Consider the following 27,254-nt stretch of genomic DNA (forward strand, 5'->3'; position numbering starts at 1 on the left):
GCGGATTTTTGTGCAAAACTATTGATGTACCGATACTAAAATTCTAAATGATTTTTCCTATCTTATATTTATTTACATAATAATTTTCGTAATAATACTTTAATAATAATGAATATTAAAAAAGTAATAAATAAAAAAATTTGGATTCCTTTCACTGACGAGTAATGAGTAATATGAACACTGATAAAATCTATTCCATCTTAATGAAACTTATTAAAGAAAATTCGAGATTTATTGAAATATTTTCGCTCGATAAAATGTAAGAATACTTTACTTAAGCTGCATAGGTGCCATTAGTTAACTTTATTGAGGTTAATTGTTTTCTGAAAACTTAAATATTAAGTCTTGACTATAAAATTAAGAATTTTTTAGAAAATAGGTATAGGTAATAGGTTTGATTTCTGAGAGATTTATTTATATTAGTTTCAATTACATGATAGTTTTTCCTTGTTTTTATATAATATAATTTTACATAAAATATGATTGGAGTGTTTTATGAAAAATGTATACAAAAGGTTATGCAAAATTAAGTATGGATTAAATTTTGGAGTAATTTTATAAGGAATATGTTTATTGTTCTTACTCTTCGCTTTTATAACTTAGTTATTAGCGAAGCAATAGATGCGCCATTTGTTTCTTATATCTTCTCTTTGGCATGATGCCAATTGTTACCGATGATATGAAGTTGGATTCTATTTCATAGGAAAGGTGCCATCGATCCTAATGAATCGTTACGTTTTAAATGGAACGATACAGAGTCGCTAATAGCTGAAAATTCGTGGTATGTTCTGATGTAATATTTTGTCCTTCGAATTTTAAATAATAAAATTTACCAATAATTACATATACACACACATATATATTTTTATTCGATACATAATTAAATGTCAAATATCGTATGATTTTATTTCTAAACAATAATACGAGTAGAAAGAAGAAAAGCAAAATTTAATGTAATAATAATAAGAGAAATCATAAATCATTTCTTACATAATGAAATGACGACAAAATTAAATTTATTTAGCATCATGTAAATTATATATAATTATAATATGATATATATTATAATTAAATAATAATGAAATTCAGTTTTATTATTTTTCATTGCAAAATTATTTCAATAAATCTCGAATTTTCTTTAATAAGTTTCATTAAGATGGAATAGAATTTTATCAGTGTTCATATTACTCATTACTCGTCAGTGAAAGGAATTCCAAATTTTTTTATTTATTACTTTTTTAATATTCATTATTATTAAAGTATTATTACGAAAATTATTATGTAAATAAATATAAGATAGGAAAAATCATTTAGAATTTTAGTATCGGTACATCAATAGTTTTGCACAAAAATCACAAGCGATTTATCAGGAATTTTTTCTCATCAAATACGTCAAGTATTTCTCTTTTAACCACTCATACCCTTCCTGTTGACATATCGTAAAATCCAATATAGTTCTATTAAAATATCGACCACATTCGACTTTGATATTCCCGGAATCGATGCTCGAAGATTATAACAGACTTGATTGAGATTTCCCAAATGGTCTCTCACGTTAATATCATTTCTGTCAATCGTCTTTTGGATTCATATTTTCAAATAAATATATATGGCTAACGATACGGAATAATAATTCAATTTCATACATTTTTCGAATATGATTTCTAAAGTGATTTCTGAATTTTCTGTCGATCGATCTTTTTAAAATTTATATTTTCTTCTCGTGAATAAAAATAATTTCAATAGTAATTGATGAATATAAAGATGGTTCACTTTCATGAATTCTTACAAACATAAGTTCTAAAGTATGCAGTCTTACAAAGAGTTTAAGAAGAATTAGTTTATTTGCCCTTTGCCCTTATCATCTTTGAACAGGATATTGATTGTGTGGTTCTCTATTATCCGCCATGGTCATTAGCCCATGAATGACTGTATAAACTTCGATATCCTAAGAATAGTTTAGAACGAAACTTGTTCATCATTCTAGCTCCATTGATGACATTCTCCATTCAGGAACAGCATTTAGGTATGAGAGGTTGTATTGGGCGCTATCCACATGATTTATAAAAAAAATCTATTTCTATAATAATATAATATTTTGTTATTTGCTGTATATATAAATTTTTTAAGTTTAACTTTTTGTAATCGTGTTATTATTATATCATTTTATTTTACATCAATGAAAATTTTTTGTATAGTGATAAAAATAATAATAGTGTATAAATTAAAAATAATTCAATCCGAGTTACAGATTTTTATCGATTATATTTTTTATTGTTAACAGAATAATATTTTTGAAAGATTAGATTAGATTATTTTTTATATTAATTTTAGTAGATACGAATTTTCGTTTCAATTGATGAAAATAATTAATTATATAGGAAATAAAAATAATTCGATTGAATTGTTATTAAATTACTAAAATTTCTATGAATTTTTTTTTTTCATCGGTTATATCTTTTTTCAATAATCAAATAAAAATCGAATTAGAAGCTTTAGAAAGATTAGAATTTTTTATCGGAGAAATTAATATCGTTTTACAAAATCTTGTTTTAATACTTTTTAAAAGTATTTTATTCAGAAAATTTCAATCTATTATTTTCTGTGCCAGTTTGATAAATATACTTCTAAAGCAACTACGTTCTAGTTCTTTTAAAGCGCAACATGCAGAAATGCGGTTTTCAGATCGTTTTTCTTTACGAATTTAGCAAAGCTATTTCGAAAGAGCAAAAACCAGACAGGTACAAGATTGAAATCGACAAAGCCATTCAATCGTGAAAAACTTTTTGCTTCGATCGAAAATTTTTGTTTTGAACTATACAAAACTATATTTAGCAACATCTATTATATTTATTTCGAGATGAAATTTTATGCAGCAATCTAATGCAATTGGGAAAATCGATATAGATATCGGTATAATTTTTTATTTTAATTAAAAGTTTTCGTTTCGAAATAGATTACATCGTTTGTTTCGAGAGGTCGTTTATTATTTTAATAAATTTATTTGAACGAAATTGGATTTTATTTTCTTTTTGGTCCAAAAACGGGTGATTTAAACGGGTATAGAAATTATAGTGGTTTATATCTGTCCTAGTTTCCCGTAGAACGTATTAATGAGAAGTATTAATGAAATATTTTGTCCATTCGAAACGATTGTCCAACAAGCGAAAATGATTTTCTTTCTTTTGGTATATTATATATCAAAGGAGATAATAGATTTGCGGAAAGTAATCTTCGTGGATCTTATATACGGCAAATATCAATTTCGTGAGGATATTTTTACTCTAAAATATTAGCCTGGATAGTGGATAGTGAACAACCGATCGGTGTTCGTATTTTCTGTTGATGTTATGATTGGTCACATTTTATAGTCAAGATGCGAATGCATTATCATTTATTACATAGAGTATATTTTTATAATTTCTTCTTTCTTTTTCTATCCTTTTGGCATTTTATAGTTTCATAGTTTTATTAAAGATTCAATAATGATTCGAAGTTATAATTTAATTATCATAATTTTACAATGAAATTATTAAAAAAAAAGAGAGAAATAATGATAGTAAATTTAGTCTAGTAATAGTTTGGAAATTACGAGGTACAATTCATTGATCGAGGAAACCATTGTTTAATCGATGAAGGTTAAATCATTGTAGTATATATATATATATTATAACAATGAATACATTTATAAATAAACATTGTAGCATTAATCAACGAAACGTGATAAATTTTTAAAACGAATATAATTTTGAGTATAATTTTTGAAAATAAGTTAAGCATAAAAAAGTTTGATAAATGTTAACGTTCGAGATTTATAATGGAATATAAGTTATATAATTATTCACTTTTGAAATCGTTAAATTTATCGGAATATGTCAATTATATAAGTACACGCAAAAATAGATAAATTCTGTGCAAATATTATCGGTGAATATTTATTATTATTAAATTTATATTAATGAATTTTGTAAACTTAAAATTCTATGAAATAAAAATTAACAGGTCAGATTTTATTTTAAAACGTGTTTATCGAATTCGTGTAATTTTTTTTAAATAAACTACAAACAAAATGAGTTATATTCATTACGTTGCAAAAAAAATGCTCACAATATTCTTGAAAATAAATATTAGTATAGAATTTATACGATTTATTTTAAATAAAGGTTGCATCAGGTATTTCGTTGATTAATCAATGTGTTTAATGTGTTTTTTTGAAGATTCATTGTACTATAAATAATTTTTTCCGTGGTTTTATCGGCATTGCTTTGTTTTTGCTTGAATTGGTTTTTTAATTCGTTCTTCTGTTCTGTAATGTATCAGTATTTCGTCCGCTTCACGGTCGAATTCATTCCTATTCTCAACAATTCAAAAATAACTATAAAGATATGGGTGTGCAGCATTTTTGAATGATTAAAAATTGTACTTTTCATTTAACATTAATATTTTTATGAAAAATATAAATTTAGTTATTAAATTACGTGATCATTTGGGCAAAAATTTAGGCAAATCAAAAAGGATACAGTGTAATAGGACGTAATAGTTTAAAAATTTTTTTAAATTTTATAGATAAATCTAGTTTAATCTGTAATAGTAATAAACAATAATAGTAAAACACGTTATTCATTTATTACAATATTTAATAATTTTAGGATATTTTTTTTGTATTTTTAATATCTTAAATTCGTATCTATATCCTATTTTTTTAAATCATAGGGATTATAGAAACAATTTAACTATCCGTTACATTATCACGTTACGTTCATTAGCATATATTTCAATATTATCCACAACCGATTCTTGTCCATATTTGTGATAAATTTCACTATTGAAAATATTAGTATATTAGTTGAATATTAATGTAGAAATGATAATTTTATCTTTCATTACGCTACAATATCATTACAATAATATTCATTTAATTGAAAATTTATATTAATTATTTGACACTTGCCCGACAACAATTTGCATAATTACAAAATGATAAAGATATCGATAGAATGGAGGTGTTAACGACGATGCGACGATGCAATGCTTTATTTAATATATGTCAGTTATTTAATGTATATCAAGGGCAAAATGTATTTTTGTCCTATATGCACAGGAGATGATGTGTAGACTTTAGAGCTAGGTCGAGGCGAGGTTGGTAGTAGTCGAGTATATTTGAAGTGAGAAAGTTCGATCCTCTCCAACTCAGAAGTGGCGTGAAGATTGAATCGTTGAAATCTTCTTGGCATCGCTATGGATGCAAACTGACACCTCATTGTTCCCAAGATGCAGATGTACCAAATAAACTTTCGAATTTTAAACTTTCTATATTGGACGTGTTAAAGTTCGTTGAATTGTCAAATCGACGAGGCATTTGCTTGGTTTTTATAAAGATTACACGTGTATGTGGTTCGATGCGAAGGTGGTTATAAGTAGATGTAGAAAATACTTGTTTATGGATGTATTCTTTGAAAGGTAATTTTATGTTAGCATTTTATGAAAGAAGGTATTTCTATATTGATTTATTTTTACATTATCTATTATATTTAACGGATAAATAATATCGTATATACAGGATGATGAGATACTTTTGGAGGATAGGAATAAAATCGAAATAAGATGATATGCAAAAGTTTCCATTTTGGATGGATTTTGTTTTTTAAGTTGAGCAATTGAATTTTGTAAGTAAATATTGTGAGATATTTTTTGAAGAGTGGTAGAATTAAAAAGATACGAGATAGATGTGTGTGTAGTATATAATGTCTTTAAATAAATAGTTTAGAATTAATATTTCAGTATCGAGATAAATCTCTTTTATATCTTTCTATAATCATATATTAATACAAATGTAGATTTCTCTCTAGAGAATTAAATTCTAGATTTGAAGTAATACGATGTCCATCAAGATTTAATTTAATAGATTGGAAAAGGATTTCTTCAAATAGCATTTCGATTGTTTAACATTCATTGCGTATGCTTGCAATCCAAGTTGGCACGTACTTTCATTACATCTACAGCTATAAACTGCCAACCAGATATTTGAAATCATTTCTGTATTAAATTCTACATTACATCGTTTAATATTAGTTTGAAATATTGTAAATATATATAGTAATTTTATTTTTAATTAAAGAATTCTTTAATAAATTTTAAGTTAGTTTTTGAAATGTTTTTCGAATTATAATTTGTATATTCATATTAAATCTCGTGTCAATTTTTTTATTTTTATATATTTTTAATTGAAAAATTATGAGCTAACTTTTTTATTAGAATTAATTCACCATTTGTATCTGTATAAAATTATTAATTTTATTATTTAAAATTAAAGATTGCAGATGATAATTTATAATTTATTTTTATATTATTAGATTTTCTATTAGAATTATTATTATTATTTTTTTTTTCATATTTTTATATCTTATAGAATACAAAATGATTTTAAATTTTTGGTTAATAATGCGTATGATACTTCAATTCAATTTAAGTTCAATCAGAAATAAACTTGCAATAAACAATAATCAATTTAAAATATAGATAGATAGATAGATAGATAGATAGATTTTTTTATTTTTTGTTGAATCGTAACACAACTAATACCAAAATCCAATTAGTAATAAATGTGTCAAGTGGTATCAACAAAGTTCTACGAACTTGTATTGAAGAAGCTTTTTACGTCAAAGTTTCTCTAATATCTTCTCTAATACTTTGCTAAATGCAATTCCCCATCCTCTTTATTTCTCAATTATAGCCAGCTACTCCGTAATCTCTATGAGTCCAATAATGCGGAAACAACGGAACTATAGGGCTAGAATATCATTGTCGATGCTGCACTACTTCAACGATGAGCTTTAACATCGAGCACTGTTTCCGTCTTCGGATCTTGTTCAATTATATTGGAATCATATTGGAACGTTTCATTGGTTTGTAATTTCGTGTATTAGTTTATAAATATCATATTTCATGTACAACTGAATCTCTATATTTGTCCATCTTTATATTCGTCAAATCTAATATTCATCATATTCTTTTCGATTCTTTGTCCAAAAATCCAATATTTGTCGTCAAATATTTCTTACTGATTTTCTTTCTTCATCATCATGATTTTTCAATAAAATTTCTTAATTTTATTTATTTGATCTCCGATTTTAAATTGAGAACTCATTATTCCTTTTCTTCATTAATTTTTCTATTAATTTTTATTGAAAAAAATCGAATTTAGAATTCACTATAATGATTGGTAAAGGGATAATATTCGCTAAAAATTCGTATTAGGTATTGAAGATTTAATAGACATTAACAATAGTTTTTAAAATTTTGGTCGAAATGTTCAGCATGAAAATCATGCTTTGAATACTTTATATTCGCATGATGCTCGACAACTGTGATAAATGTCGAAAATAAAATCCTTGAACAAGTCACAATTCGAATTGTAGAATGCTTCTAAATCATATTCGAAGTTATGATTATATTTTATTTTCAATTTTAAATATAATAATTTCGATAATTTTTACATTATGTAGTTTCAATCTTTCTATTCGATGCATTATATTTTTTAATAAATTGGTGGGAAAAATTTAATAGATTTAAATCTAGGAAGATTTTTATGGCTCATAACAAGAGCATATATCTGCCAATCCATCTGAAAAACTGGCGTTCCAAGTGAGCTATTATCTTTTTTTTGAGCATAAGATTGTACATCGTCTGTTGCAATCGTATTTTTCTTCTAATTTCAAGTGATATATCCTTCAAATAGGAAAGCAAGATAATATTTTCTGTGAGATATAATAACTCCGCTCATTTTTTGTGATATATGGTCCAAAGACATAGATTTATCATTCTATATTTCACTGAAAATTGATGTTAAAAATTATTTTTAACTTGCAGCATTGAAATTTTCACTAGTTGAGTAATAAGACTCATTGTCGCCATTGTTATTAATTATTCATGTACAATATTATTGTTAATCTGTTAATAAAAAAAATATAAATGAGAGAAAGTAAATTGAGATATCAAAATAGAATAAGAAAAAACTAAAAGACAAAAGGGAAATATCTTTATCATTTAATACGATTGAATAACAATTAAAAATTTTCAACAGCTTCGTCACATCAAGATTATCATTTAAATATTTTAAATTTGAAAAACTTGCTAGACATTTCCTATTTCACCAGGATTCTAAAGCAAGGAAATGTTTTCTCTTCTTCAGGACATTTACGAATAGAGAAAAAGCAAAACGAACTCGATTTATCTCTATCGGTTCTTTGAACACAAATCAGACGAATCAGTGGGTCGTGCTACCTATTGGAAATATAGTTCTGTATTTGAAAACAGGCTCTTGATAGTTATCCAACATTTGGAATATAAGTCTTTTGAGAATAGTCGTATAAAGCAATCGAGCAGAGTCCATTGCGACAACAAGGCTAATATTCGCAAGCCTTTGATATTCGCAACGAAGCATAGAATCGATCATAATCCATTTGTATATTTCCAACTATTATTCCCAATTCATTTGACAATTTTGAAAGGATTTTGAATCGAAAAGATTATTTTGAGATTTATGGAAAAGAATTAAGGAAAAGATAATGATAACTAATTTTATTATTATATATACAGATTTGAATAAGAATTTTGATAAAAATTGTTAGCTAAAAAAGTCATTATAATAAAAATCGCGTGAACATCTTAGAATATTAATACAATACAAGAAACGAATATAAATTTTTAAATAATGAATAATGTTAGAAATAAAATTGAAATACAAGTAATCTTTATTTATAAAAATTTTTATTTTTTTAAATATTATCATTATTTAGGTGATATGACATGATATAACTTTGATATCATATTTTATAATACATTTTTATTTTTCCTTTTCATCATATTTTTTATTTTTTATTTTTTTTAAATTATATTTAAAATATATATAGATGGGAAGTAAAAAAACAATAACTAAAATGAGATAGATTTAGGAATTGAAATTACAATATTACAATATTACAATACATTATACATATATTACAATACATTTTATATTAATTATTATTTCATTAGTATAACTTTGTGTCATTAAAGATTTTAGGAATTTTCTTGAGTGACGAAACTTTTGAAAATGATAATACTCTCATTACGAAACTTTGAAAATTCTAACGTAAAGATGTCTTATAAAAGAGAAAAATAGAAATTATATATTAAAAGCAAAAGTATATTTCAAAAAATATATTCAAGAATATATTGTATTTTGTTCTCTGTAAATCTCAATTATCATTAATATTATCATCGTGGTCTGAGATTTAATTTAAAAATGATAGTTAGAAAATTTCTTTTCTTGAAATAATTGGCTCAACGAAGTATATATGTATCACTCAATTACATCAGGCACCATTAATTTCATAATAATAATAGTTTATATTAGTATTTTATAAAATTTTATTCGTTCATTTATAAAATTATTCCTTTAATATTCTACATTCTTTTTGTTATAAAATCGCAGAAACTATAATTGTCTATTAAAATAGCTTCTATAATTGTAAGACGAAGTTTACTCTGTGAAATAATAAGATGGATAAAGCTTTTGGGATTTCAATGTTCTCGAAACCAAACTTTGACTAATATTGTATTCATTCGTTAAGTCGTGTTGAAGTAGTGAATACCTATATTACAACATTTTGTATTAATGTCCCTAGGGTTATATTTAATATACATGATTTCATAGAAAGTTTCGTAGGTTGTTCATGAAGATTATTAGGAACTTCGTTTGTTCAATGAATCATATTTTTCTTTAATATTTTCTGTTCTTTTTTATATTTCCTTTTTTTTTTATTCGTCTTTATTATTTTTTGTACCTATCCACGATATTTTAAAATAATTATGATTAATAATTTTTAATTTCCATTATTTTAAATTGCAAACTCATTGTTAAATTTTAAAGTGTAATGAATATATATAATGTTTTAATCTTCGTAGGTTAATAAATGTAACACACAGTAGCTGTAATTAAAATTTTCGATCAATGTTCCGTATTTTTTTCAAATTTAAACATTTTATTTATGCACATACATTATACAAAAAATAATTTAGGAAACACACATTTATTATCATGCACATTATTCGAAGAATTAATTCTTCCTATCTCGTAATTTCCTCCCTAATGAAGATCATATCCGTTCTAATAGATGAATAATTTTAACCATTTAAATATCGTTCTATTTTATATTAAATGAATTTTGTTCAAATAATGTATCCATTTATTTTAGTCGTGTCCATCTTATGAACGTGTCCATATCTTTAAATATCTTCTCAGATAATTTATAATCAAGTAAATTATTTAATTTTCAGATTAGCTTTCTTGTACTTTAAATAAATCGCGAACAGAAATACAACTTGGCTCTGCGGAAGTTTCATGTTAAAACTTCCTTTCAGAACTCGATGTTTACTAAATAAACCCACAGTATTAATTTGTCATATAACGGGGAGTAGCGAGAGATATTATCTAGTTTCTGAATTTCACGGAGAAATTCTCTTGTATCTCTGGGTATTACATGTATCTTTGAAAATATTCTATGCCTATATATACATGTTATAAATTTTATCTATTCTTGCGTAAATTTTTTTCTAAATATTTGATCGTCGATTAGTGAATTTTATATGAAAATAAAGATGTAAGAAGAATAGTTTTTAAATTGGTACAATGAATCAGTCTTCTACGTAAACTCAATTGTCCTATTGATCTAAAATTTTTGTTTTATTTAAATTAACGATTTCAATGATGCTATTGTTTTTATTATAAAATCAATTGTATCTTTATAAATAATAAGTCATTTTTTTTTTGCTCCCTTCATTGCTTGTTACTTAAGTAATTTATTATAAAGTATTATATTATATTTCCTTCATTAAAAATTGTTTCATTCTTATTATTGAAATATTAAAATTATCATCATCATTGAATAATGAAAATATTTTGATAAATTAATCGAATTTTCATCATTTATTCTCTTTGTTGAAAAAATTATTAAATTAATTTTCAAATTAAAAAAAATGTAATTATAGATAATTATTTTATTTCAAGAAATCAAAATTCCAAAGGCAAGCAATTATATAAACACGATATTCCCAATGTAGAAAAAATAAAAAGGGAGATGTTTATTTGTACAAAATACAATGCTTTCACTCTCAATAGGACAATTGACGTTTAATAAATTCTGAGGTAAACAAACTTTTGATTAGACCTTTTAATGGTTCACTCTAAAGCCGTTCTCGATGTTTTCTTCTTTTCGATTACTCCTGTCTATGTATTTCTAGAACAAAGAAGCCGCTGAATCAGGCAGTCACATGCAACAGAATGAGCGAAATTTAAAAATTCGAGATCATTTCATAAACTCGCGCATCAACTTTTGATTGGCGTTTTAATTATCACCACTTAAACTTCATTTCTCGTGACAAGTCTCAAACCTAGTTTTTTCTTCCATCGTCAAGTCGATAGTTGGTCATGTTCTAGAAAATTGTTCATAAATTTCTTCATAAATTGTTCTAATCGATCGATGTTATATTTTTCATATTGTTCAATATAATGTTTTTAATATTCATAATTAATCGATTAAGTTGATGATTGAAATATTTTAAAATATTTATATACATTTTATTTTAAAAGGCAAAATTACGAAATATAAATACATTATCTTTTTTTCTTTTGTACTATATTATTATTAGATACATTAAAAAACTTGTTCAAACTTAATTTTCTTGCAGTTAGATTTTTAACAAATATTAATTTAATAATTTCGAAAAATTAGATTTCAAAAATGGAATATTTATTAATGTTATTATTACATTATTTACATTAGAAATTGTCATTTTTAGTTATCATTAATGAGTAGTAAAAAGTAAGTAGGAATTAGTACGTGTAATTTGTGTTGTTACGTTTAAATATCATATATTAATATTTAAAAATATATTTTCCATGTGAAAATTTAAAAAAAGAAAACCAAGAATGAAGTTAATGTTGGATTGTTAACAACCTAGTTTGTACATAAAGGTTTAAAATAAATAAAAATGTGTTATATTCTTCCAAGCTTAAAGCAAAGAAAAAAAAAATGGATGCGTTCATTCCCATCAATCTATATAGTATCGGCCTATAGTCTCGTGTAATATTTTTGCTTAGAACGGTTTCCTTTGATTTCCCTCATTGACCTAATTGACTGCGATCCCAGAGGTTTCACTTTATGATTGGCCGATTGTCGGTTGAAAATATCTTACAAATATTTTTATTTCTCATCTTTTTTTTCATACAAAAAAATTTAATTTCCATTTAAAAATTTCCTTTTTGTCCATTAATATTGTACAAATATATTATCTCAAGTGAAAATTTATAAACGATTCTTTAATTTCACTCATTTCTCGGAATGGAATATTTTTTAGAATGAGCGAGTCTGCAAAAAATAATTGGTAAATATAGGAATTTTTTATGAGAATAATGAAAATATATACGTGTAATTTATATTGCATTTTTTTTTTTTTTTAATTTTTTTTTTTCATAATGAAATAATCAACGGCACGCGTTTAACAATTTTTACGAAGTAAGATATTCTTATCTCTGAAATACATAAAATTGTGACAATAATGTTAAATTATACTTTTAAATTACGCGTTATTTGAGATAAAAATATGATGGAAATTACCTATTCGAAATAACAAATTTCAAGGTACGAAAAGCATAATTTCACCTTGGATAACAAAATTGTTCATATCGTAAAGAAATTATGATGTTCGAAAGTTAATTCAAAAGCTAATATTTGCCATTAATCGATTGTCATTAGGTAACAACCAAGTGTCGATAATTTCTTGTAAAAAGTGGGACATGGGCGAACAAACCTTCGTATTTATACGGTTAAAAATTGTCGAATTATCGAGTTTTTGTCAACAAAAATTGGAAAATGTCAATTTGTATAATCCATTTAGTATCAGATGACGGGAAAACGAGAAAAAAATTCTTCGAGATTTATACCTTCGAACATATTTTCATTCTATATCCTTGGATGTATTTGTTATCTACTTATATAATATGATATGTCGTTAGGATTTAAAATTATTTTATTTTTAGGAATGAAAGGAAGACAATTCTAGAATTTCAATATAACGCATATTTTCGTTTTGAATACATCGGAATATAAAGATTGTTCCTATTGATGGTATCACGAGATATGTTGAAGTCAGGTTCTGCTCAGTTATCGTCTCTTTAGTTCTTGACACAAATCTTCGAGTATCTAGGTATGAGCTTTTTCACGATAGTGCGAATACTTGTTGCTCAACACTTTATAAATCCATTTTAATGAGATGAATTTTGATCTTCTGGAAATTTTCGATTCATTCGATTTATTTTGTTTATGATCTCGATTTAAATAAGATACACGTGAAATAAATGCGACGAAAGATTTCATAAATCTTTGTGTATCATATTTTTTTCATCTTTTATATGAAAGCTTTAAAATTCATTCAGTTTGGTATTATTCAAATCTTATTATCCATTTGGTTATGATGTATTCTTGTCAACTCTTTGAATATTTTAGAAATATTGGTTATCGTAACATTTTGACAATTAGGTTTTTTTTTTTACAGAACTTTGTGAATTTAAAATTTTCGATTCTTTTCTTTTACTATTTATAATATTAATTTTTTATGACTGAAATCATCATTAAAAGTTTCGTCTTTTATCTAAAGTTAAATAATAATAATTATAACAATATAAATTAACTTATCACGTTTTTTTTGTTCGTTATTATTATTAATTATCGTTTGTGATTGAAAAATTTTCTGAGAAAATGTAACTATATTATAATTTATCGCGAGAAGTAATATGATACTTGTTATGTCGGTTATAGGATCTGTCTGGATAATATACCTCACTGATCGCCTTAACAATTTATTATTTATCACTTCTCTAGAGACGTGTTCCAGAGCACTATGAATTATTAGCTATTGATATACATATATTGTGTATGTTTATACTGCGTCTTCATCCTCGGGTAAATCCATATGCAGAATCTCACAGCTAAAACAGACTACCTAAATACGTATGAGGAATAAAATAATAAATAAATTACAATTTTTCTCTTATAAAAGAGAGGAATAAATGGAAAGGTTCTTTTTATTAACATAAATTGATTAATTAACTTTTTTAAATAAAATTTTTTTCTAAAAATATAAATTTTCAACATAAATACTAAAAATATAAACATTTTTTAAAACCTAAAGCCAATTTATAAATTTTATAAAATTCATGATCATATTCTGATAAATTGATGCTGAATATATTTTTATTTAATAGTCTTTACATTTATTACATTTTTTACAATTGTCTTATCGACACGAATGAAAGCATATATCTTCTTCAACTTAATCAATGCATCAGTCCAATGAAAATCAGTCCAATTTATATACTTATAGTTTAGATAAGTTGGATATTCCTATCACTTTACGTTTTTATATTATATTATAGTAGTGAAATATGGTCTGGCATTATCGTAAAATAGTAGTACTGCTTTTCTCGGTTTTCCGGATCGTTTGTTTCTTATGGCTGTTCATAAACATTTTAACATTTCATAGTAAGTACACGTGTAAATTCAATTGGTGTAATTAACATCCGTTTTCAAATTGTTTGCTCTATTTAAATGACCATAAATATATACAGATTCTTATTCTTTGTAAATTATAATCTATCTATAATTTTTGTCTATAAAAGTTGGATAATAGAATACTTTGATGTTTTTGTTACTTTTGCTTGGATATTCAATGTTAGTATCACGATATACAATTCATTGATCGAAACAAGTTGAAACATGTAATCTTCGTAATAACTTTGTACATATACTATGTGCATGTATCTTCTAGAATGAAACTTTGTATATTTTTTAGCTGTAAAGGTACGAAGAATGTTTCATATTGCAACTTCTGTTAAAAAATGTAAATTAAAAAATTTTTAATAATAGAAATTATAGAGATATAAATTATTGAAAAGTAAAATAAAAATTATTTTAGAATAAAAAAATTAAAATTATAATTAAAAAAAAATAATAATGCATAATTTTAATCATATCATATCATATGTATTTTTAATTAAATTAAATCATAATTTACACGTTCTTTCAATGTGTCTCAAAAAATTAATTTCAACTGCAGGAAAGAAAATTACCTATATATAATAATTTTAAAATTAATAATTAATTAAAAAAATATGAATAAAAATATCTTTCGTAATTCGTATTCGTAATTTATCGCGAAATACTTTTCCCACGAAGCTGGAAGAAACATTTACGTAGTTTATTTCTACAAAAAAAAAAAAAAAAAAAACGTTACTTCTTTTATTAACACATGTGTAAACGGCACGCGACACGTTAAATTTAATCAAATGAAAATCGGTGACCCAGATATTTCTCCCGCAAATGCATATATTTTGGACGAATCGATTACGTAACTCGATTACTTATCGTATTTGTAGAGATGGCGTGCTCGAGACAGATCGAATCGCAATAACGCGTGGGCGGCTCGATCGACGGGCAGAGATCGTTTGGCGCATTATGGTTTTCGCGAATTCGATGAATGCGCGCGTGGTTAACATACGGCAAATTAGCCAAACCGATATCGGCATGAATACACCTTAGTTGGCCGCGGTCAATGCTGATCCAGTCATTGCGTTTATGCTCGCATAATGGGGACGGGGGATGGGCCGTAGATGAAGTTCCATGGCTGTGATTACGATTATGTTTGCGGATCGTGTAGCTTTAACTTCTTCGGGTGATACGGCTGAACAGTGGAACATTCATGATCGTTCATTGATGCCATGAATGAGCTATTAGAGAAGTTGAAGGGATTCAAAAAGAGATATCTCCTCACCAATAAGATTTTGTTAATAGGGTCTGCGATGAAGCAGCGGTTCTCAATCGATTGTAGATTGGTAAGAAGATTATGGAATGTCTTTTTTTTTTTTTTTTTTTAGGGAATATATTTGGTTATTAATAATAAGTTAAAATTAAATATAATTGTTGCTTTAGAGTAATGGTTTTCAATCATTATCTTGTCAGTTGTAAAAAGTGTTGCGAGAGAGTGTTTTCGTAGTTGGAATAAAAATCGGAATAATAATTATTGTTTGAAGCAATAGTTATCAATCTGTAGATTGTAAAGCAGAGTTTTTCACTTGATTTATTGTTGTTTTAATTAAAATATAATACTTTTGCTAGTTTTGAAATTGAAATTAGTCATTCTATAGAGAAAGGATTATTTTAATTTTTCTTATCTTAGTGTAGAGTTATTTGAATATTACAAAAAGAGTCACAATTAAAAAAAAAATCGCGAAATAGTTTTGTTTAGAGATATAACGAGATCATAACATTTATCTAGTAATAAAATATAAAAATTCTGATTGTTAAATACCGATAATTCAAAGAATGTTATCACAGTATCAATTGTGTAATCAATTATTTGTTACTATGTTATAATATCTTTGAAGAATTTTTAACTTTATATAGTTTGTCCAATTGAACACTAAATCGTAACACTTATTACAACGTAATTCAAGTTCGTTGTTTAAATGCAAAAAGATTTAAAAAGATATAAATTCTACAAATTTTTAGTTACTTTAAGGAAGATCTATAAAGTTCAAAAATTTACCGAGTTCAAAGTTGTTTGAATATGTTAGTGATATACGGTTATATTCATCCATGAAAATAGTTCTCGAGAATGTAGGTGGCGCGGTGGAGTTCCTAGAATATAAAATGAACTACTTTCTAGAACTATATTCTTCACAAAGTATCATTATCAGTACATTTTTGCACGATAATTCACTAGTTAATAATTGACTTAACAAGTTGTAAATTATAGGTTATAGGCTCGAGAAAAAGTTAAATTGATAATCTCTGATTTGATGAAAAATTTTCGATAGAAACATATTTCCCACTAGTCTTTTACAACAATCTATCAACGTAACATTGTTTCAACGTCTATTATTATTGATAATTTATTAAATTTATGTTTTCTTTAATCGCAATCTGTTTCAATAAGCTTATTAACACACGTTAAAATTAAAGAACGATTGTTTTTTGTAATCGTTTGAAACAATGAAAAACGTATTCAAAAAAGGAATTTTCGATGAAATATTCCTCTTTTTTTTTTTTTTTTTTTTTTTGCTTTACACGTGTTTAACCCGTTATATTCTATTTCAGGGGACCATTCAGCGTTGTAAGGAAATGCATTCACAGGCAGACAGGACAGACGTTCGCGGTAAAAATCGTGGACGTGGCAAAGTTCACATCCAGCCCCGGTCTAAGCACGAACGGTGAGTCCTCGAGGGAATTGGGAATCTCGCGCATACGCCTCTCTGTTCCGCCATTAATTTCCGCCACGGCTGTTCGAAACAAACGTATTCTCTCTGCTCGATTTCATGTTTACGTATTCTCTTTTACGGCACCACCATACGGAGCCCATGAATCCGCACAATCCATTGTGCGATTCGAATGAAATTGCATTCGTCTCTCCTAAATGTGAATTTTAATGTGGAACACACGTGCGGCGGATTTCAGAAATGAACCGTAAATCCTACTGCGATCATTACTGCCAAGTTTCCGGTTTCTGATCAATGAGAAAATAAGATTTCACTACCCGCGTCAAGGTGTGTAATGCAGGAATGTTTTATATATATAATTAATTTCTCTCGCGAAATTTAAGCTTTTTGTGGGCAACAAATAATTTTCGATCGTATTTTTATAAAAATTATATTTGTAGTTTCAATTAATATGAAATATCGAAATTTAGGATTATTGGAATTAAAGTTACATAAAATTTATTTATGTAGATTAGTTAATTAGAAAGCAAAGGTACAAAAAATAAATAGTTTCGTGATTTAAATAATAAATACGTAAAAGAAGATTAATCTATTTTTCATATTATTATATAAATATGAAATGAATATTCATTCTTGTCGGAAAATTGTTTGATTTCTTTGTATGATATGTCTATAAATTTGTTATCAAAACAAGTTTATGTCTCTATTAGATTATCTTTGACATTCCATACGTGTCGAAATATTGACAATATTATTGATCGTGTAATTAGGATTTTTCATAATATTTAAAGTTTATTCTTTCGACATTAATATTATTAACCATGAAAGTTAAATATAAAACATTCAAAGTGGTGGGTTTCCCTTTATATAGATATTTCGAAATATATTTTCTTATATTTTTAGAAAGAAATAGAAGATGGAGTGAAATATTTAGTTAAAGATTTAATTAAAGAGTCTGTTCTCATTTTTTAAAAGGGAAATTTAATATCTGTTTATAAAAAATATAATTGTCAGAGTTCTACGTAGGCGTGGCACTTCTTCACAGTATATATTTGTTACGTGTCTAATAATAAAAATTATCTTTTTTACATACGTTCATCTAAGAGATACATAGGTCTAATAATAGGTAAAAAGGAGATGCATCGCTTTAAAGGTTAATAATATTATAAAAATGCGTCATAGTTAGAACATGATTTCAAGAGACCGCTTGAACGTCATAGTTCTGATAAAAATCAATTTAATAAGATCCGGTTTCTAACGTGATTACTGTCCAATATTTTTCCAATATTTCTTACCATCTTTATATTTCAATCACGAGAAGCTATAAAAGTATTTTGTGTAATAATTTTTTTAATTGTAAAATAATTTTTTATCGATTTTTTAAATTCATTCAGTGTTTTATATTTATATAATTTCATATAGTTGTACAATTTTCGTTAATTCTTTAAAAATCTTAAAATTTTAAAAATAGTATTTCATTCAAGTAGTATCATTAGTTCGTTTAATTTTAATTTTGTTAAATTATTATATTTTTTCTTTGAGATATTTAATTATTAATTACAAATACAAAATATCATTAATTTAAATATTTTATCGTAATCTTTTTATCATAATTTATATAAAAAATAATCTAATTTCAAAAATACGATTGTTGCAGATTTGAAACGAGAGGCCACGATATGCCACATGTTAAAACATCCCCATATAGTAGAGTTGTTAGAAACATATAGCTCGGAGGGTATGCTCTATATGGTGTTCGAATAGTAAGTATTATCACATTTTAATTTATTTTAATTTATTCCTTCTTCTTCCTTCGAAGAACAAAACTTTGTATTCAATTCACAGAGTTCTGTTCGATTTCAATAATTCATCAATAAAAATGAGAATAGATTTCCAAAAATTAATTTTAAATTTTTAAAGAAATTTTGTGTGTTTTATAGTGTTTTAAATATCGAGAGGAAAAATAAAAAAATAAATGAATTTAAGAAAGACGTCTTGATCTTAAATTTAATAGAATGTTTATAATTTTTTTAAAAGATCATTTTTTAAATATATTTTTGATATATCAAGTACGTCAGTTTCATTAAATTTTTTCAACGAATTTTAGAACACATAATTTTTTAAATAAAAAATATTATTTTTTCGAATAAAAAGCACGATAAAAAGATTTGATAAGTTCATTTTTATATATCGATTTTATATTTTTGATATAGTAAAAGGAAATGCTTTAATATTTTAAAGTTAAAAAGCTGAAAAATATGATTTGATAAAATTAATAATAAAATTTATAAAATAATAATTTATAAAAATTCAAAATTTCGAGAAAAACTTTATTTATAAACTGTAAAAAAAGAAAAAAAGGGAGAGAGAAAGAGAGAGACAAAGATTGTGCATTTAATATTAAAATGTATTAAAAAATTCATAATACAGCGTTAATATTTACAAAATTAATATTACTAAAATATTCGAAATGTAGGATTCGTATATAATTTTGTTTTATTTCATAATATAAAAGTTTAAATTTTATTTTACGTAACGCACACGTTCCTGACATATACGAGTATAACCGATACACCCACCGCTTAGCAGTTTGCTTATTTTAGCTACGGATTCAAGCTACAATAACTTATGTACTGAAATATATAATATACCTTATAAAAGATATTATATCACACTCATCTTCACTGTCTCTCCCTTTTATCATAAAATTATTTAATCGTGTCTTACTGGATTGATAAATTGATGTCAAAATTATATATTAAAGAATCTTTTCTTCTTTTTTTTATGGATTCTTTTTTTTTATTGAAATTAATTCACGATTGAATAATATATAATTATTGAAGATACAATGTTCATTCATGTTTCATAATATATGAATTTCTAGAAATTTCTTTTTTCGTTGCATTATATAATTGTTATAATTCGCGTTTATACAATATCACGGTCTGCAGTTAGTTACATTTCAATTAGTTATATTTAACCATTTCTGTCAGCTGCCACGTTATTATTTAATTAATAATATAATCTCTCCAAATTTATCAATATTTTCAATTGCAATTTAGTTGAATATTATTATATATTTCGATAAGTTTCATTATTTCATTATTTTATTTGAAGTTGATTATTAATATAATTAAAGATAAATAAAAGAAAATTAATAAATTTGTCATATTTATGTGATATTTAATATATTGGTATTAATATAAAACGAAGTGTTCTAAAATTGAATAGTAAAATGGAATAGTTGTATTAATGGATTAAATCATTTGCAGTTAGTTTTTAGTAAATAGTTACACTTTATTTTAGATTGAGTATCGTGTTTGATTTCTATATCTTTTCATTTATTATTTTTCTAAATGAATATTTTCAATTGCTTGTTATTTGTTTCAATTTTTCATTCAAAAAATAATTTATAAAACAATTCAACGAATCAGATAAATCATTTTAAATAACAAAATCATAATTCAGCATTAGATAGTGTGGATAATAATTCAAATAGATAATGATAAAGACATTAATTTTAGTAATAGATAATGGACGATGATTCGATGATTATTATTAACGAATTATATATATATCCCAAGTAAATAAAAAAATTTAAAATTACATAAAAGAATATCGTGACAAATAAAACTCAAATACTTATTCACTTCACTGGAAATAATCCTATATGATCGTTCTATCGTCACTGCGGAAAGAAACAAGCTTCTGTCAGCAGTTGTTCTAATTGGATGTCTAGTATCTGCGAAGCAGTGTCACACGTTGTATGAATTAGCCACGCGTTCTAATATACATATATCAAGAAGCACGCAAAGTTCTTAAATGGTAAATTCACGTGTTACAGTCTTTTATTGTCTTCACTGTTTATTGTACATGTATATATTTAAACGTTGTCTCTTCAGATTTCGATCGATAGGATTAATATTATCTAATTAATTATACTTTATTATCAATATTTACGATAAAAATATTAGAGAATAATTAGAATAATCTTTATATTTTCTTGTATAAGCTTAAGCTTCAAAAGAATATAATAAGAATTAAAGATATAAGTTTAGTATTTAGGGATTATAGGAATTTCTATTTCATTTGTATTCATAATTTAATATCTATAAATCGTTGTTAGTGATTATTTTATAAAAATATTTTATTATCGTGATTAATTTTCTTGTTTGAAATGAAAAATTGTGATTTCAAAATTTCTTATAATTAAATGAGCATACAGAATTTTACAATTCCCTATCTCGTTCTATACTATACTTCTTTCGTAAAAATTGTACATCATTACGAATCGACCTAATTAGCTTCGAATGAATCCACAATAATTAGGACACACGGTACAATGTGGCAAGAAACCTCGTTACGATTGTTAACATAATCAATTCAGACAACACAGCCGATTTATTGATCATCAATGTGGTTTGTTAACTTAAAATCATGTTTATTTCGCGTATAATCAATACTTGTATATCTTGTCTTCGCTTTCGAAAGTGAGTACACAAGTGCATAGAAACTAATAATTCCAACTATATAATATAGTTATTGATGCCATAAATATCATAATTACAGTTTATAATCTTCAGAAACGTGAAATGACAGAATATATGTAGATATATTGCTGATATTTCCTAACAATTCAAAATTTGCAAAAGGTCGTTATTGCTCATAATTATTGAGAAAATTTGAATAAATTTTCAATTTACATTTATTAATATCTTGATGTGATATTCTTACGCAATCTTATAAACTATTCAGAATATTTTATTAATTTTAATTTTAATTTTAATTATTACAATATTATGCGATACGCGCATATATTTCAATTTCGATGAAAGAAAAATTATATTATATTTTTATGTTATTGATGATTTTACATATCTTTTATTTTATTTTATTTTTTTATTTTATCTCTCGAAATAAAAATAAATAAAATAAAACAACACGTGATGCTATGTATGCTGCATTTAGTTCAGAGATCATTTTTCATTATGCAAAAGTCCTTCGAAACACATGCACACTGGTTGGAAGTGTAGCAAAATACCAGAGCTTTTTTTCTATCGATGCGCCCATAAATTGTTGTATACCTTGTAAATTATGCATTAATGTCGTGTTTCTGTTTCAGTATGGATGGCTCTGATTTATGCTTCGAGGTCGTCCGGAGAGCAACTGCTGGATTCGTGTACAGTGAAGCTGTGGCCAGGTAAGAAGATCTTTGCATTGTTCACGCACAAGTATTTCAAGCATTAAAGATGTCTCTTTTGTTGCTGGATGTATCTTTCAGAACAGAGTCGAGATAAAGAGAACGTTGTCTTTTATAGTCTTAGCAAAGGATAAATATTTACCGTAGACTTCATCTGAATTGCAATAGCTTTTTATCGTGTATATCAACGATGGAGTGATATAATTTCACATAAATAATTTCCACAGAATTTTATGTAACATCGTCCAGAGAATTGCACTTGTTCTTAATTAATTTTACCGTCTCTTTTATGTTTCTTTCTTGATCCAATCAAATTTCATTTCTCTGATATCTCTTCTTATTTTTTCTCTTTTGATATAAATACGAGAAGTTATTGTTGAGGCACGTTTCTAGTAATACTTTTTATATTAATTTTATTCTTTTTAAAAGTCAAATTAGATTTTTATAGAACAAAAATATGGATATAGATCTGAGAACTATAGGAATCTCGTGGAATATCGTGTTGATTTTGAAAAAATATTTTTAAAAATTATTCACTTTATAAAAATCGTAAAGTTTTGCAAACACTAATTATTTAAGAAATATTAAATTTAGAAAAGAAGAATAGAAATTTCGAAATATTTTCATTTCCAAGTTGTATTTTTGAGGCAAGAAAATAATTAAAATTACAATAATAATAAATAAAATGAATTTATTTCAATATTTCAGGATTTTGATCTAAATCATACGAATAGATTTATAATATTTTTTATTTATCGATGTTTGATCACATTACCATTATTATGCTTTCGTAAGTGATGTTTACTCACTGAAAGTTTTGGTTATCTGTTTGCTGAATCTACCTGCATTTAGTGGAGCTAGATTAACCAAGAGTATGATGGACAGTGTAGGCACATGTCACGTCCAAAATTGTCTCTGAAATGCGTTTGCTCTCTTCATAGTCGTTTGCAAGCTCGCATCATACTCATAGCCATCACTTTGAATGTCTAGCAAAGATTTTACGAAGCGAATCAATTATCCTCTATTTTAAATTCTTGAAATCAGAGTTTGGTGTAATTTTAACTAAAGAATATATTGACATAATTTTAAATTTTAAATTCAAAATTGGAATAAAAATTTAGAATATAAATTATATTTAGTTATCAGTTTCTAATATTATTCAAAGGTAATAATATTCACGCAATATTTTTTTATAAATTTAATCTTATATTTATAGTATATTTTAGTGTGAAGGATGTATATAAAAATAAATTGCATAAAATTGTAATGTAAAACTTAATCTAGTCTAAAAATAAGATCAAAGAAAATAGAATAAATAGATCAAGGATTTCTTTATTATTAAAATTTTCAATTAATTATTTTCTTTTTACTGTTTATTGATTTATATTGATTGGCTTTTGAATCATTTTACATGTATTAGATTCAAATTTCTAAATTAAAAGAATGTATTTAAAATTTTTTTTATTTCTATATATCGAAAGTTTTTCTCCTCTTTGTTAGTTCTCTCCTCTTTGAAAGTGTCTTTAATATTGAATATTAAATTCAATTTATAATCGTACAAGTTTAGAAAATTGTTAGGGAAAAAAACTTTTTAATATTTTTTCCTCACGTATAAAATTCTCTTTTATAAAGGTTTGCGTGGACATAATGCGAAAAGTTAATAATTTCAAGTTAGGTACTTAGTAAATGTTTGAAATTAATTTTCCTAAAAAGCTACGTCATAAAAAAAATTTTAATCCGCTATTTTTCATTCAATATTTCTGTTATGATATCATAAATGTAACAATATATAGTACAATTGTATTCATTCATTAATTCATTTAGCAATTTTGAATAGACCGTGATATCAAGGATTTAAATGTTGTAGATATTCAAAATTTCTATGATATAAATATTTATCCAGTATTCCTTTAGGCTTAGTCAATGATATATAATTCACAGAGTATTTAGATGCGGTATTTATTACAATACAAAAATCGTCGAAATAATATTTCACGTCACAATTTTCAGCGAATAATATTTTCGATTCGGCAGCAAAAATATATAAAAAAAATTTCAGTACGAAACATAAATCTCTAGTAAAGAGGGCGGTTTACACGAGTTATAAATGCAACCTTCCCGCGACAGAAGTTAGAAGTTGCAGATACATTAGACACGCGAGATGCATTAAACCTAGTTACAAAGTTATTATTCGACACCATTGAGAATTCACTTTACTTGGGGAACAATCGTACAAGTCATCCTCCATTTTGATATCAATAAATTATTTGCGACGTTTATACGATATTCTGAAAGCAACAGGAATAATCGTATTTAAAAACTTTGTATTTCATAAATTATAATTTTTGATATTTTTTTACTGTAATAATAATTTAAATCATTTTGCGGAAAACATTACAAATTTTTATGGGTCAATGATTTAAATTAGCTGAAAGTTTATATATATATATATATATTAACGAAAACAATGTTTCGCAAGTGAACTTAATTTATCAATATAATTAAAAGGTCGTTTCCTAACGATATATTATATTCCTATAAAATACATTATATTTATATATTGTATATTCATATATTTTATATTTATAAAATTTATCCATATATTTCATATAATTCTAGAATATTTTCGGATACACGGAAACTTTAAACACATTTCATCCTGTTAATCGATACGTAAATTCCTCGTATATATATATATATATTCTATTGCATATCACGAAAATGTAGTTATTTAACGTTTCTCGTTTTATTTCAATTCTGTGTCTTCTCCAACGTTCAATTCGACTTTATATCGCATCGAACACTCGATATTCGATAACTCGATTGAAATGTTTACGTGTTAATCAATCTGACAGTGTCTTCGAAATGTACATGAAAAGGGGTGAATAGTTGTATTAACGAATTGTATCCGCTTACCGTTTTGCCCTTAACAGAAAGTCGATTGAACCGACGTTATCTAGACAGTTTAACGAATATGCAATAAATACACGAGAACGAAGCGCTTTAACCATCGTTTTTTATATCTCGGTCAACCTTCAATAACCGGTGTCTCTCATTCCTTTAACATTTTCCTTAATCGACTGACCTATACGGTTAAGAAGTATAGACATTTTTACACCATTTTAACCCCGAGTTAATTTTACTTTCACCGTTTCAATCTGCATTCGTTTTTGTTTCCATGAAGCAAGATAGATTAGCAAGTTTCGTTTCGAATATTAGGTCGGAGAAATATCGTTTTTTTAAATTAAATAAAAAAAGAAAAACTTTTTTTGAAACATTATTAGATATATAGGATACAAATTCTAAATATGAATTTTTTATGAAAATGTAATAGTTAAATTAAATATAGAAAAATTCATTTCTATTTGAATTTTTATAAGTGAAATAATACTTTTTATACGATTAGTAATTATATAAAAAGATAGAATTTAATTTTGAGGCACTAATTTATCAATTTCAAATTCTGGAACGGCATTTTATATCCATCAATTTAATGGAATCGATAATCGAAAACAATCGATAAATTTTAAGTAAGGATAATTCCAATTTAATCCGAATTTGAATGAATTGACAATAGCGTATCTATTCGTGTTTCTTGATATATATTATGAAATATATCATAAATTGTGTTTTCCACAATTGTTAATCTTCGATTCATTGAGTATATATTATCAACCAAAAGTTTATAATCATAGATTTCCATTAATATTGATTTTCTTATTAGTTTTTCTGTCGATTTGTATTGTAAATATTAATAGTAACTTTTAACTTTTTGTTTTTTCGAAACCATTTTTTAAATTCTTAACAATATGAATATGATTTCAAAAAGTAATAAATATTTTTTATAATTCAATTCTTTAAAATTTATATTTTTGCTAACTGTAATAATAAAAGTTTGTTATGTAATCATTAATACAGTATTTTAGTTAGATTTTTTTTTAGGCATTCGTAAACGATGAAATTATTTTTTCATTTTTTCTATTTCTCTCTCTTGAATTCTTTCTCGATATGCCAGCCACAGTATACCTATATATACATAGGCATTCCTATTTTAATATAAAACGAGTTCTATTCTTCTCATTGTTCGTATTCAATTGCCTACAAAAATTAAAAATTAAATTATTTTTTGAATATTGTCGTATTTATATATCGTGAAGTAAAAATTTGAAAATAACAATTTACAGAATATTTGATAAAATTTTAACTTTAGACATACATACAAACGTACAAAACTATCTGACCTGGTTTTCAAAAGTTGTCGTATTTCACTTTTATTATTTGTTCACCTCTCTTGATATAAAATAATGTCCACTTTAGAAACTTTCGATATATATTTACAGCTTTTACCCAAATATCATACAGGGAATAATTTCATAGCTTATTAAGGAAATATACAACAGCAATTAGTATTAGGAATTAGAATACGAGAATTTCGATATTAATTATAATTACATAAAATTAATTAGGGAAAATTTCATTGCAACGATTATTCTAATACGTATATGATAATAAATATTCGTATATTCGAGATATAATTTAAATAGAAATCATGAATTACCCTTTTACGCACAATTTCACTTGTAATATCGTACACGTATCAAAATTTTCAATATTCTTTTCTCCACTATATTAAACGTCCTCCTCCTGTGTGGCCAACCTCAGCCTCAGCTATCATGTCGCGATGGGGCAGAAAATTTTCATCCATCTATTCTGAATAGACAACGCGTGGCCATATATGTA

The 27,254-nt window shown here is 25.3% G+C and overlaps 1 protein-coding gene across 12 annotated transcripts in view; it reads left to right on the forward strand.

Annotated features, from left to right (window-relative positions):
• LOC411347 (peripheral plasma membrane protein CASK) overlaps positions 1–27,254 on the forward strand; it is a 258,807-nt gene that overhangs the window by 28,882 nt on the left and 202,671 nt on the right. For 9 of the 12 annotated variants that reach the window (XM_026442980.1, XM_026442982.1, XM_026442985.1 and 6 more), the window contains exons 1-4: positions 5,426–5,460; positions 17,196–17,308; positions 18,972–19,077; positions 22,437–22,514. In XM_026442980.1, coding sequence (XP_026298765.1) covers positions 5,441–5,460; positions 17,196–17,308; positions 18,972–19,077; positions 22,437–22,514 — 317 coding nt within the window. In that variant the 5' untranslated portion in view covers positions 5,426–5,440. Of the gene's footprint in view, positions 1–5,425; positions 5,461–17,195; positions 17,309–18,971; positions 19,078–22,436; positions 22,515–27,254 lie in introns of those variants that run through there. The other 3 variants (XM_006559916.3, XM_006559918.3, XM_006559926.2) reach the window with 1 other exon arrangement.

The sequence above is a fragment of the Apis mellifera genome, linkage group LG9, assembly GCF_003254395.2.
Source record: "Apis mellifera strain DH4 linkage group LG9, Amel_HAv3.1, whole genome shotgun sequence".
Taxonomy (NCBI): Eukaryota; Metazoa; Arthropoda; class Insecta; order Hymenoptera; family Apidae; genus Apis; species Apis mellifera.